This window comes from Lachancea lanzarotensis, scaffold LALA0S01 (assembly GCF_000938715.1).
Source record: "Lachancea lanzarotensis genome assembly LALA0, scaffold LALA0S01, whole genome shotgun sequence".
Taxonomy (NCBI): Eukaryota; Fungi; Ascomycota; class Saccharomycetes; order Saccharomycetales; family Saccharomycetaceae; genus Lachancea; species Lachancea lanzarotensis.
Window position 1 is genome coordinate 649875 of NW_019212879.1, and position 13866 is coordinate 663740.

General features: G+C 45.8%; 7 protein-coding genes across 7 annotated transcripts; 2 read left to right on the plus strand and 5 right to left on the minus strand.

Annotated features, from left to right (window-relative positions):
• Positions 1 to 111: 111 nt before the first annotated feature.
• Positions 112 to 3252, minus strand: SEF1 (LALA0S01e06766g1_1; the record flags this gene model as incomplete). The annotated part of the gene is made up of 1 exon (XM_022774411.1): positions 112 to 3252. One exon carries the CDS (start codon positions 3250 to 3252, stop codon positions 112 to 114), a length of 3141 nt encoding a protein of 1046 aa, XP_022626510.1.
• A 510-nt stretch (positions 3253 to 3762) lies between these two features.
• On the minus strand, positions 3763 to 4509 carry PRX1 (LALA0S01e06788g1_1; the record flags this gene model as incomplete). The annotated part of the gene is made up of 1 exon (XM_022774412.1): positions 3763 to 4509. One exon carries the CDS (start codon positions 4507 to 4509, stop codon positions 3763 to 3765), a length of 747 nt encoding a protein of 248 aa, XP_022626511.1.
• A 707-nt stretch (positions 4510 to 5216) lies between these two features.
• LALA0_S01e06810g (LALA0S01e06810g1_1) lies at positions 5217 to 7118 on the minus strand (the record flags this gene model as incomplete). The annotated part of the gene is made up of 1 exon (XM_022774413.1): positions 5217 to 7118. The coding sequence occupies one exon, from the start codon at positions 7116 to 7118 to the stop codon at positions 5217 to 5219; it is 1902 nt and encodes a 633-aa protein (XP_022626512.1).
• A 453-nt stretch (positions 7119 to 7571) lies between these two features.
• On the minus strand, positions 7572 to 8747 carry RAD51 (LALA0S01e06832g1_1; the record flags this gene model as incomplete). The annotated part of the gene is made up of 1 exon (XM_022774414.1): positions 7572 to 8747. One exon carries the CDS (start codon positions 8745 to 8747, stop codon positions 7572 to 7574), a length of 1176 nt encoding a protein of 391 aa, XP_022626513.1.
• Positions 8748 to 9561: 814 nt separating this feature from the next.
• Positions 9562 to 11466, plus strand: YEL1 (LALA0S01e06854g1_1; the record flags this gene model as incomplete). The annotated part of the gene is made up of 1 exon (XM_022774415.1): positions 9562 to 11466. The coding sequence occupies one exon, from the start codon at positions 9562 to 9564 to the stop codon at positions 11464 to 11466; it is 1905 nt and encodes a 634-aa protein (XP_022626514.1).
• A 342-nt stretch (positions 11467 to 11808) lies between these two features.
• PUP3 (LALA0S01e06876g1_1) lies at positions 11809 to 12595 on the plus strand (the record flags this gene model as incomplete). Its single annotated transcript, XM_022774416.1, has 2 exons — positions 11809 to 11833; positions 12003 to 12595. 2 exons carry the CDS (start codon positions 11809 to 11811, stop codon positions 12593 to 12595), a joined length of 618 nt encoding a protein of 205 aa, XP_022626515.1.
• Positions 12596 to 12766: 171 nt separating this feature from the next.
• Positions 12767 to 13157, minus strand: CMC2 (LALA0S01e06898g1_1; the record flags this gene model as incomplete). Its single annotated transcript, XM_022774417.1, has 2 exons — positions 12767 to 13056; positions 13124 to 13157. The coding sequence occupies 2 exons, from the start codon at positions 13155 to 13157 to the stop codon at positions 12767 to 12769; spliced, it is 324 nt and encodes a 107-aa protein (XP_022626516.1).
• Positions 13158 to 13866: the final 709 nt, after the last annotated feature.

The window sequence follows — 13866 nt, forward strand, 5'->3', positions numbered from 1 at the left end:
AACGTAGCGGAAAACAACTGTCTGCTTTGTAGCTAGATGTTGAATAAATAGATTTCTGAATATAGACAGTGTATGTATGATTCTTTCCCACCAGTGGTTTTTTCACTAACTTCAAAATTCGGGCGCCATGTTTATATCAAACCAACCCAAAATATCATCATCATTGGCAGAGTTCTGCTCCATCCAACCAGCACTCTGGGCTTGGAAAAATGTGTTAAGCTCTGATGACGGTTTAGTCAAACCTTGCGAAGTTATCCCTGGGTTGTGGCCATTATGCATATTGTTTTCTGCACTCAAAAATACATTCAGACTCGAATACGAGTTTGAAGTCAAGAGCGGAGATGCAGGTGCGATGAAATCGGGTATCACCTGTTTCCCAAGCGTTAAGCTTTGTGAATTGGCACTTGGTACATTTGAATTGTTGACTGCAAACAACGAATGCGTATTCTCCAAAACCAGAGGTGGAGATGCGCTTGTGGGACCCCGCCCGCGGCCTAGTATTTCTGCGGCAACCGGAGTGCTGGCGGACCGTTGCATAGATTGCGCAAAAAGAGATGGCGATTTGCGGTTGATGTCTTCTGCGGTAGCACTTGTTTTGATCACATTACTGGGTGTAACAGGGCGCATGGGTGCAGCAACATGTAGAGGTTCATCCGCAACCCAACGCGCTGCATCCTGATTCATGCTCCCAGTCTCTTCTAAAACTGAAATTGGGATTCCGTTAATGTATTTTATAGGGCCCTTTTTCCCCCCTTGGCTGTTCGCTAGTCTCTTTGCCTCTTGGATAGCATTTTGCGTAGGAATTAATGTGGTGACAGTAGTGCCCCCAGGAGTCGTTTGTGTGATGGTTTCAAAATCTTCTTTAGAGATTTGATTATAAAATGGTAGTGGACACAGTCTTTTCATATAGATTTTGCTATCCTTTCCATTATCTCGTTTTGTCTCTACTTCTCGCGCTGCCTGGTCTTGATTCTTATCTTCTTTCCTGGAATTTGGGTCTGCTTGGCGCCTGCGGGCTTCGTGAATGCACCAAACTAGATCGTAAAACAAGGTGCCTGTCAAATGAGATCTCATACGAGTGATGATTCCTTCGCTCTCCATGAATATTTCCGGTTGCGTGATGAGCACAAAGTTCAACTTCTCCAGTACGCTAGCGGTCCGAGATATGTCATTTTCCACACTAGCGGTCCACGCTGTTAGCTGGTTCCTGTACAGCCGGTGAACAGTTACAACAGATTGGCGTGCTGAGTCCACGTATTTCTCAGGCATCCATGGAGTTGACTGAAGTTTGAACAGAATTAAGGCTGAATATGTGACACTCTGACGAACATAGATTGGAAGCTGTATCAAATTGGTGGTCTCCAAAAGTTTCGTAAGAAGAGTCACTACCTTCGTCGCACTCAAGTAGGCGTCATCAACATATTCTTTTTGATACTCAGTTGGAGTTCCAGGAAGGAATGCAAAGCAGCAGATCATAAGTTTGACGTAGAGAAAATACATTTCAATCACGGTATCTTGATCAAATTTTAATTTGGCCTGTAGCCTTGCCAATTCTGTTCTTAAAGACTGTAGCGCACCGCCCCTCTCTTGTGCATCTAGTAAGCCGTCAGGCGTCGTGACACTTGAACCCATTGTTCCACATAACCTGGACTGAAAGTTTGCCAGGCATATCAATTGTCTGAACCTGCTAGGTACCGCACTTTCATCCTCGCGAAGACGAGCTAGTTCTATCAGATGGTCATTTTGAGAAGTGGGCGGTAAACCTAAGATACTGGCCCAGCATTGCTCTGCAAAGAAGATGCCTAACCATGTACGCGTACGCCATTTCTCTGCATTGGGCATTGAAGTTTGAGTCCTGGTGAATTCAGACATGAATTTGCCTCGGTGTAGGCCTAATTGAAAGGAAAGCGATTTTGCAAGCCCCACAAACCGGTAAGAACAGTCGTCTAAGACTTTTTGATTGGGTAAAGGCCAAGTGCAAAGTATTAATAATGCCTGTGATATATGAGTCGACCGCGGCGTCCGAATCCAACAAGTTTCTATGGCCAATTGCTTGATCAATGACGCCAATCTATTATAAAGCGATGGTTCGGGCTCTGATAGACACGCCGTAAGCATGACGGTCCAGAACAGTAGATGAGACTGTGAATAAAGCTCCAAAGCTGTATTGGAGTACATTATAGGAAAGTACGGTAAAAACGACTCAACGAAAACGCGGTGCAGCTCATTTGCTTTTTTCAGAGATATTCGGACATCACCCAATATGAACTCATCAATACTGGCCTGTGGTGATGGCAATGGCTGTACCGCGTTTGTGGTGGCGACGACATGTTCTTCATTGCTTAGTGGAATTTGTGCACCATTGTTATCGGGGGTAAGTTCGGGGCTCGTAGCATCAGTAGAGTTAGCAGGAGAAGGGGTATATTTTGATGCATGTCTCTTGAGAGCAATCCTCAAAACTCTCGGAAGTGATTCATCTTTGAGTACAGAAGGATCAACACTGATCTTGGGGATGTGTAGCCCTTGCTCCGCAGAAGATTCTAATTCGTTTTGAACATTCGGGCCAGCCGATTGAATTAAAGTTGGTTCTCCAGTTAAAAAGGTTTTAGCCGCTACTTTGAAAGATGAGTCTTTGTTGATGATAGCGTCTCCGGTGTTCTTCGAGATTTCCGGACTGTTTTCTGTAGATTTTGCAGCATGCTTGACACGCTGCAAAAGACTCCGGCCCCACTCACTTTTCCCTAGCGCATAAGCGATGAGCCGTTCGTTGTACGCCAGACACTCTACTTTCAATTTCAGCTCTTCCACATCGCTGCGTAAACTCTGAAGTTGTGATCCCTTTTTCGGCCTGAATCCTGGGTCTATCTCACATTTCAGACCCATTCTTTCGCATCGAGAACATGCGTTGGGAAATTTTTCGCTGGCATTACATTTGATCTTGTGTTGTCGACAATGTGTGCAAGAAGTTACCGGTCGATGACCTGTAGGACCCGCTGTGACCACCTTTGTGTCACCGGAGTCAGTTTTTTCCATAATGCCGGTAACTGCATTTTTAGATTCTGGAGATATTCCAGTCGCATTGGATGCCTTTACATTGGCAGAAACCGGCGGTAAGAGATGTTCTTCGTCTTTGACCGTTCTGCGCTTGACTTGGGAACCATTTGGCTCCTTCAAACTATTTTTCAACGCACGCTTCCGACCTGGGCCGGCTCCAGGATCCTTGACGTCGACTTGTTTTGGTGAACAGCTCATTCCATTTGAGATCGGAAGTTCAGAGATCTATTTTTTGGCAGCTTTCAAATCTCGCTCAAAAATCACAGTTTTTCTTCGAAAAAAGTCCCCAATTGTTGCTTACGGCGAGCACTATTCAATCAAGTATTTTAAAGCTCTCTAAAATGGTAAACAAGGGTCAGTCTATCGCTTTTAATGTGAATTCTGGACTCTGTTGTCTTGGTGAGAATCATAAATTTTTCAATTTTACCCGCGTGCATTTATCATAGGGCATCTCATCTCATTGCATCGCTTGAATACATAGAAGAAGAACAAGCCTTGGACTCGCTACAGAAGCGAAACAAGTCTTCGGACAGGTATTTGTGGTCCGCTCATGCTGCTAGTTCCGGGAGTGTCTTCTTTTCTGCCCACTCTATTGACCGTGTGGTTCGAGATCAAGTTGAATACCACGTTGATGGAAATTGTGGATGGGTTCGAATGTTATTTCGTTTCTACTATATACTTCATAAAATGTAGGGCCGCTAGTTGTTCTTAGGCCTTGGTGTAACGCAAGTATGGCTTGACAGTCTTGAACTCACCAAACTTGGTCTTGGCGTCAGCGTCAGAGACAGTAGGAGGAATGATAACATCCTCACCCGGCTGCCAGTTGATAGGGGTGACAACGCCCTTGGAATCACCCTTTTGCAAAGCGTCGATAACCCTCAAAACCTCGCTGGAGTTTCTACCCACGGAAGCTGGGTATGTGATAATCAAACGCACCTTTTTGGCAGGGTCGATCACATAGACGCTTCTAATGGTCGCCACAATGCCCTTGTTGAGGTTTTTGAACCCTTCTTCGTCCACCATGTCGTACAAGAACGCCACTTCACGGCTGGAGTCGCCAATGATAGGGAACGAAAACTTGTCGAGACTGCTTATTTCCTCGATGTCCTTGATCCAGGTTTGATGCTTGTCCGCCTCTTCGGCCGATAGACCGATAAGTTTGACGTTACGCTTCTCAAACTCGGGTTTCAGCTTGGCAAAGGCCCCCAATTCAGTCGTACACACGGGTGTGAAGTCCGCTGGGTGTGAAAAAAAGACACCCCACGAGTCGCCCAAGTACTCGTGCAGGTTCAACTGACCCTGCGTCGAAGGTGCCGTAAAGTTGGGAGCGGCAGAATTGATTCTAAGTCTTGGTTGCTCTTCTTGTTTGAATGTTCTGATCATTCTCACGGAAGTTCTCAACATGGAACGTTGTTGCTGACCAGATTGTCTGACAGCTAGCAGAGAGCGGAACATGCTTGTGATTTTTGTCGGTGGTCTGATTTGGAAGCTAATTAGTTGTCTCAATTGCTACTTTTCTTGACAACCTTGTAAGAAATACACTATTTAAGAGTAACATCCATATTATAAAGGTGTTGAGCTCTGAACTTGATGATTTTATATACTCGACAGTCCCTTTAGTCATATGAGTGTGGCTACTACTGCTTACAGACTGCTATAGAATATTTCAGACCCAGTGTGTGGCTCTTTCGAAAATGCTGATGTAAGCACGAAAAATTGCGATATCACGTTAATCATGGAAGTCTCGTGATCGAGATTAATAAGGATTATTATTATGAACGGAGTAGTTGAAGACTGGGGTTTGTATGGTCAGGGTGTCCGATGTAGTGCCAGTAGTGATATGCCTTTAGAATGCTCTTTTCTCTTCTGCTATGGGACTGCGTTTTGTTTGTGTCATTTTGTACGACAGTGACACCGAATTGTGTGACACACACACGTCGAACAAACATTCTTATGATCCTGACATACACTTGGTAGCTGCTATAAGATCGTGATAATGAATTTTGAGTTATTCCTACTTGCTTTTTGATACTAGTCCTCCGCTCTTTTTATGTTTTCGTTTCCAGAAGCTACTTTGGTGCGCGGAACCTCCTGCAAAAATTCAAAAAAACTTGTTCTCCTTGCGATACACATATGTATACAAATGGCCAAAGACCCCCTCTCTACATAATGACGCACTTCTTGCCCTTCTTCTTGGATTTTAATTTCTTGTCTTTCCTACCGGAATCAGGCGACTGATCAGTATTCTTAGGTTTCGGTACCACGTCATCGGTCAAGTTGAAAGCGGCCTTACTGTCGGGACCCGAAGTTTCACCACCGGGACCACTCGCATCCAAAGGCGCCAGCACCGAGGGTTGGTTGGAAGTATCAAGGTCCACAGCTTTTGACACAGTTGCTCCATTTGTGTCTAATAAGTTGGTATTGGAAACCGATGAGAACAAATTGAGCGTCGTAGTACTTTTCTGCCTCTTAGGGAAAACTGCATTTTTACCACCCAGTTTGTTGGCAGCTCTTTCGTCACCCCCCTTGGCAGCTAGCTCGTACCAATGCTGTGCTTTGGCAGGATCGGCCTCGCATCCTTTACCCTTCTCGTAAAAATAACCCACCGTGAACCGAGCCTTGGGCAACCCCAGATTGGCGGCTTTCAAAGCCCATTGGAAGGCTTCCCGCTCGTCTTTTTCGAGAACTGGTTCGGCACCCATTAAGTACCAGGCACAAAGCCCCAACATTGCGTGTGGTTCGCCAAGAAGTGCGGCCTGTGTATAGTAGTGGACACTCAGACTGGTGTCAGGAGGAACCACTTCGTTGCCCGATTCGTAGATTTTCCCTAATGCAGTAGAAGACTGGGCATGCTTGAGAGAAGCGGCCTGAATGTACAACTCCATTGCATACTTCACATCCGGTATGATAATATCCAAAAACCCATCTTTATAAATCTTGGCCAATTCGTAAGGAGCAGCATTGGTTAGCTCATTGGCACGCGCTGCAGCCCTAGATAGCCATTTGATACCGTTTTGTTTTGTGCTGATGTCATTAGACAGACCCATGCGTCCGTGGAAGGAAAACAGGCCTAGTTTAAACATTGCAGACGGATGATTTCTGCTGGCAGCGAACTTGAGAAATTCGACGGCTTTGCGTGAATCACGGGTGGTTCCTAACCCTTCTTCAAAACAATACGCTGTTCTGAAGGCACTTTCCACATGGCCATGTTTAGCGGCCGACTGGAACAACACAAAAGCGTCCTTGTTGTTGATTTTACCAAACGCACCGGACGAATATGCGTCTCCCAAGAGATATTGCGCATCTGCGTAGCCCTTGACACTGAGTTTTTTCAGATAAGTTTCGGCTTCTTTTAGAAATTGTCTTCGCATATCTCCGTGTGCATCAGGTTTACCAACGTGTCCAGCGGCTTGTCCAGCGGGTCCACCATCTTTGCTCAAAGAAATTGAGGAGCCGCTCATGCCAGATGTGTCGATGGTGAGCGCGGTTTGTAACATGTACTGGGCATATTGAAACAAAACATTTGGGTCTTTCGATTTTTTAACATTCTGCTTGTACATCTCAATGGTCTTCAAACGGGGCACAAGCGACGAATTGTTGGCTTCACCCAGATATTCCGAGATCATCTGGTGCGAAAGGTCTGCCACGCTCTCATTGGTAGCCGTGAATTGGGTATCTTTGTCGCTCAGCAGAAACAAATGCGAAAGGTCGAGCGACTTTCTATTTTTGCGGGATTGTCTCGACGGACCCCCATCAGAAGCAACACGAAGTTCTGAAAGACTGGTATGTGAGTCTTGAAGGTTGGACCTCGAGGAAACGGGAGTTCCAATAGTGGATGTCACCGGCGACGAAACGGCTTTCCGATGCTGCTGAACGGATTGAGGAGGATCCAGAGCAGCTCCTGGCTCGTATCTCTCGTACTGTTGTGGTGTGCCAACGTCTTCCTGCGCCCCATTGACCATTTTGCTCGAGAAATCCCCCCCATTTCCCGCGTTTTCTACGTCATAGTTCGCATGTGTTGTTGCAGCCAAATTTTGACGGTATGGATGCGCTGTGGTAGCCATCGAAATTTTTTTAGTTACGCTGAAGCTCGTGCTAGACTCCGTCCAACTCGTCCAACAGCTAAAGCTCCAGTCTATTGCTCAAATACTCAATAAAGATCTCTTAACATCCCATCACATCACATCACTTTTAAAGTCTTATTATAGTATAGGAAGCGAAATTTTCACACCGTTAAAAATGAAAATGAAACAATACCGAAGAGAACCGTGCGACTAAAAATACGGGAAACGTCTAGTCAGGAAGCGCGCCGGGTGTCGGATCGACCGGAGAGCCGACTCAAAAAATGGACAAAGGACGTCTGGAAAGAGGACTCTCGCGGGAGTCAAAATACGGTGTTCTTGGGTCTTAACAGGACAGATTGTCTCTATGCCCATTACTGCCATCGTAAATCTTCGTTATCAGCAAATTCTTCTTGATTTGACTCTCTTGAATTGCCCGCAACTGAAGATGATCACTCACTCGTCTTCCTCTCTGGGGTCACCCACACCGTCTTCGTAAATAGCGAAAACACATTCAGCTTCGGGCAAGCATGGAGAGTCTACAACTTTGCAAATTCTTTGACATCCACGACCCTTTTTGAAACCGAGACGGGTGGTAGAAGAATGTGCCATGATGTTTCCTCCTATGGGCTTCTTGGGATCTGGGTTGAATGACATGGCTCCGTCCACTTGGGCGACCACCTGGTTGGTTACCACTACTGCAACGCCAAATTGGTCCGCCAGCCGTTGCAAAGCACGCATGAACTTGGCCAGATGCATCTGACGAGCGCTGAGTTCACCACGACCGGCAAAATCAGTTCTGTAAAGCGCCATAATAGAATCCACAATAATCAGCGAGAATCGCGATTCGCTCATCATCTGAGCGGCAGCGTCCAACAGCCGCAGCTGATGGTCCGCATTGTAAGCCCTGGCGTATGCCACGTTGTTGAGAGCGTCATCGGGGTCTAAACCAAACCGCTGGGCGATCGAAACTAGCCTGATGGGCCTAAACGTTCCCTCGGTATCGATGTATAGACATTTGCCCTCTCCACCGCCCATGTCGAGCGGGATCTGGCATGTGACGGCAAGCGTATGACACAGTTGCGATTTACCGGTCCTAAACTCTCCGAAAAGTTCGGTGATGGATCCGGTTTCTACGCCACCGCCCAAAAGGGTGTCAAAGTTTTTGGAACCCGTGGTGAGACAAATCATTTCAGAACGACGCATATGGAAGTCTGCGGCGGTCACGAACCCCATAGGCACCAAACGGGCTGCTTCATTCAACAACCGTTCCGCTTTGGCCTCGGATATGCCCTTAATCTCCAAAAGTTGTTTCCGGGGCGCATATGCCACGGCTTCTGCTGTGTGTAATCCAAACTCCCGCAGTTTTTTGAGATCCAAAGCTGTGATGCCGTTTACCTGGAGTCGGTCCAGCGGCACAAACGATACCAAAGCGACTTCTTCTTCTTCTTCGCCCTCCATTCCGTGCTCATTTCCGTTCTCGTTTTCATTGCCGCTTGCAAGCGAATCGGACACGAACATTCGGTTTTCAGCTGGTGCTTCAGAGCCCTGAAACTGACCACTATTTCTTTGGCTGGAAGCCGGCTCTCCTGCCTGCGAATTTTGGTACATGGTTCCTACCTCCATAGACATCACTCGCTAGCCGCTTGGTGTGTCAAGTAGTCTGATCTGATCTCTGGATGGTGATGATGACGATGAGTTGCAAGGGCCAGAGCGATACACGTAAAGAGATGGCTTGTTTTTTCTTACGGTGGATATAATTAATTAAAATGGAGTTTTTTCGCGTCGGTTTCTCGTACAAAGGGACACCTCAACAGATCACATGCTTTCAATAAACACGTTAAAAATGATCACAAAAATTCGTATAAAAGTATACTTTAAAATGATGGCACGTGATCTTAAAAAATTCAAGGGTTCTTGACGTATTCAATGACATATGTGTTTTCGAGACCTTTCTTAAATACAGTTCTATACATACTAATTAGCTGTTTTAACACATACTGATGTGAAGAGCTATGAATCAACCAAAAACGGAGCCAAGCAATTGAAGAGTTCAATGAGAGGATACATTTGAAGTGGAAGACAGGAAGACAACCGTCAACTTTTCGCGGCGCATTTTCCCATGACAGGGGCCCTCTCACAACGAAAACATGCACGTCTTGCCAAGAAACTGCAGGATAAATCCCCCGCCGGAACTGAGAAACCAGACTCAGATATAAAGGGCACATCAACAACGAGCAAGACACGTTAAGAAGATTAGTGCACAGTATAGAGTGTACAGTAGAAAAACATTCAATCAATGGAAAATACACGTGACCCAGTAAGCGTATGTCTGGGTTTCCATGTCCATCTATGCTTAACGGTTCGAAAACAAACACATCTAATCCAGTTGTGAAGCAGGACGACAGTAAACATGGGGAAGAGATCTACCAATTTGTAGTGTACTATGACGGCGGAGGAGAACACTCTACATAGCGTTGCTGATAAACAGCTGTCGACGAACCTTGCAACGTTGATTGAGTCACCAAGAATCGCTAATATCCATGAAATTGTAAGTGAGTGCACCACGACATCCACAACTGCGGAATCGTCAAATGCGAAGGAAATAGCTCGCAAGATCCTCGAAGGACGTTGGGAGAAAATAGAGTTTGTCGATTATGCGAATTTTTTGGGCTCAGCAGAAAATAGTGCGGTTCTGCGAGAATTTGTGCTGCTGTTGGATCCATTACCGTCTTCGCTCACAGCCACGCTGAGGAAACTCTCAGGGAGCATATATTTCATTGCAGAGGCTGCAAGTATCGACACAATTCTCGAAGCTCTTGCTAAGCAATGGCTGGAAGAGCACAAGAAACGGCACTACCAAAACGATTATCGTCTGTGCCACATCGTGTTGTTCGCGCTGCTGATGCTCAACTCTGCTCTGCATAATTCCGCCACCGATTGCAGGTTCACGCTTCAGGATTTCAAAGCTAACACCCTTTATGCCCTGAAAAAGGAATGCAGCGATATCGATGTGGCCAAATTTGAAAAAGAGCTCACACATTGCTATCTATCGCTTGAAAGTCGCGAACTGCCGCTGTTGAAGCACACACACCCATCGGGACGACCCATGTCCATCAGACGAAGCGGAGACCGTCAAGCTAATGGTCTAAACAGCAGCACCAATATGAAGAAACGGTCTATCCTGTCCATACGCGTTAATTCCTTGGAACGTATGCACTCTAATAGGTCTTCTACTTCTACTTTAAACAGCTCCTCCACGTTCATGTCTCGCGAAACCACGGCCACCAGTAACTATCGAATGCGTAACAAGAAGCCTCTGCAAAAACTGTACGCCGAAGAATCATTTGACGAAGAAATGCAACAATTACCAAATACTCCTTGGTTCATCGATACTGTGGTAGAAAGCCAAGAAGCAACCAATTCAAATAGTGCCACGCCACAACTGCTGGCACCATCGAATGCCCCAAAACGCAAACTCTTCTCGTGGCTCAGGAAGGGCTCAAAGGACACACTTTTCCGGGAAAATGCTCACGCCGCTATGTCGCATACTGGTTATCGCGCACGCATAAGGGTTTATCAGGGACGTTTGTTCATTTACAAATTTAAGCTTTCAGGTCTTGATCGCATAACGCCCGGCCAGATACAGAGCTGGGATTTAGAAGTTTGCCAAAAAAACTGCTCCCACTTCTATGTTTACAACCTGTTTGGCACACTGGCTTCGGTGGTGCAGGAAAATATTGTAGCGAGCCAGAAATCCAATTCCAGCACCACGAGCCTCACTCTTGAGTTCCCACACGGGATAGACTCGACGAGTGGGCTGGCATTTCGGTTTCAAACCTGCAATTTGCAAGAAGCTCAGCATCTCTCTTCCTGTCTTAATTTTTGGGCAGCGCGCATCACACCGATCCCGTCAGCACAGGCGGAAATGATATCGAACGAAGAGTATGGATGGAGCGCAAATCTGTTGAACGGTGAAAACGCTACAACACAGGTGGATCTGCGGAAATGGGCGCCGCTGGTAAGCTTGGACGCCTTGTTCGCAGACCTAGAAGAGAGTATTGCGATGTGGGACTTCGGTTCTCAATTGCGAGACCTTGAAGCATTCACCGATACCTTGGGTTCGCAACTCGATGCCCACAACGCTCTGAAATCTCGCATGGTCCAGGTGTGGTCTTCGATGGCAACAGCATCGAATCACCATCTATTCGAATCTGCTATGGATAACTGGAACAACAAATACCTCTATCTCAATCAGCAGTACAGCAAGCATCTTGTGTATCTCAAAGCACTCCAAAATGCTCTGCAGTCTCTCCACGAGCATGGGAAATCATTGGACCTCCACCGTTGAACATCGACCTCACGTTACGGAATCAGTGACAGATGTTCGGTGGTCTATGATAGCATCTCTACCATTCATACCCACAAGGGACTTCACAAAGAAGGTTCAAGCCGTGTAACCTCACCGAAACTCATCGATTCAGTATACTCACTGTCCTCTAATTCAATTGCTGCTCTCAGTAGTTTGGTGTCTTCGGGCTAGCTGGGTTTGACACCATCGTACATGACGATCCAGACTCTTATAATATTATACTAATATAGCATCACTTGTAGTAGAACCTTCAAGTATCCAAAGTAAGTGGCAAATCAACGTCAACGCTCAACAAGTTCGATTACTACCGCCTAACAATTTATGTCTGATCCAAGCTCCATCAATGGTATGTTTAAGCGAGAATTCGCGCAACTTCACTCGAAAATTGGACCATTATTCCTTCAGATGGCCCTTCCGGGTCCATTTTGAAGTTCCGATTCCAAATGTAAAGGGTTGATCCAAGATGTCGTAATCCTGGTAATAGTTTCACTTGCTAACTCTTTTTTGTCCGACAGGTGGTATTGTCGTGGCCATGACAGGCAAAGACTGTGTTGCTATCGCATGCGACCTTCGACTGGGAAGCCAGTCGCTAGGTGTGGCCAACAATTTCGAGAAGATATTTCACTATGGTCATGTTTTTCTAGGACTTACAGGGCTTGCAACGGACGTAACTACACTCTCAGAGTCCTTCCGCTACAAGACAAATCTTTACAAGCTCAAGGAAGACCGTCTCATAGAACCTGACACTTTCACACAGCTGGTATCGAGCTCTTTATATGAGAAACGATTTGGACCATATTTCACAGGCCCTGTGGTTGCTGGTATTCATTCGAAAACGGGCAAGCCATACATAGCAGGTTTTGACCTCATCGGCTGCATTGACGAGGCAAAGGACTTCGTGGTAAGCGGAACAGCTTCAGACCAGCTGTTTGGCATGTGTGAGTCGCTGTACGAACCAAATTTGGAGTCTGAAGATCTGTTTGAGACCATAAGTCAGGCGCTACTGAATGCTGCCGACCGTGACGCCCTATCGGGCTGGGGTGCGGCGGTCTACATAATAAAGAAGGACAAGGTCATCAAGCGGTACCTCAAAACCAGACAGGACTGATTGTGTGTGTTTGTGTGTGTGTGTGCGGTGCTCTGATAAATGCATACCGACTTGTTGCCTTGCGTGGGAACCACTGCCTGGCAATGGAAGAACAAAAAGCTACTTTAGCATGACTCGGTTTTAGTGTGTAGTTCTTAAATATTTACATGACAGTCGGCAAATTCCCAAAATTTAGTTGGACTTATCAGCAGCCTCCTTCTGCCTTTTAGCGACCTGTTCTTGGATGATACGTTGAAGTATGGCATCTTCGCCGTATTCTTCCTCTTTTATCTGTTTCCATCTGGCATCCATTTTTTTCTGTTTCTCACGGTTTTGCAAGATAGCTGCTTTCCCAACTTCGTATCTGGCCTGATGCAAGCATTTGGAAAGTGCTTCTTTTTCGTTGTTGCAAAGTCCCAGCGCTCTTTTGTAGTATTCGGCCTGATGGCATTGATCAAGGGCCTCTATAAGATCGAGACAAGCTGGAAGTTTTGTTGTTAGAATTCAATGCGCAGCGGAGGATTAGGAAACAAATTTTTTACGACATACAATGAAATCTCTGGGCCTCAAGTTGTGGATGCATCTTTAAAAGCTATGGGAATGGATAGATGCGATATTTATCGGTCAAAACGTGTCGATTAAGAGAGTAAGAGTCGAGCAAGAGCTTATAATAGACGTATCTAATACTTTTCGATGAGATGTTGTAGCTACTCGTCACGTGCAAAGTACAGCAGATACTCATCGGAGAAGATCAGCTCTGAAATGGATGGCGAATGGTGGAACGGTTAGTTGAGTAACGTGGAGTTTACATTCAGTGATTTTTTAGATGCTTAGATTCATATGATATCCACTGTACCAGACATTGTGCACAGTACGCCTAATTCTTGCAAGAAAATGTGAATTTCAAGATTTCGACGGCTTTACCCATTCCCCAAGATTGGAGCTCCACTCAATTCCGCAAGCTGTCTCGCTCGCGATTTCAGATAGTACTTTTCATAAGCACTCGCGTCCTTTCACCTGTGGAACATATATTTGTGCTTCCAAAGCCTCTATTTTTGCCAGACTGGACTATCCATCATGCTTATGATTCACCGCATGTCTGCCGTAGAATAGCCAAGGTGAGAGCATGGTTTCAATGAATCTTATGTTGGTTGTTAGTTTCTCATCTTGGCATGCTATTCATTATTATATAGTTGTGAAATCTCATATTGAAAAATCAATATCGATCTTCATCATCGATAATACGCTTCAAAAAGAGAAAGCCTCAAGATTCACGACCACCTTTCATCCAT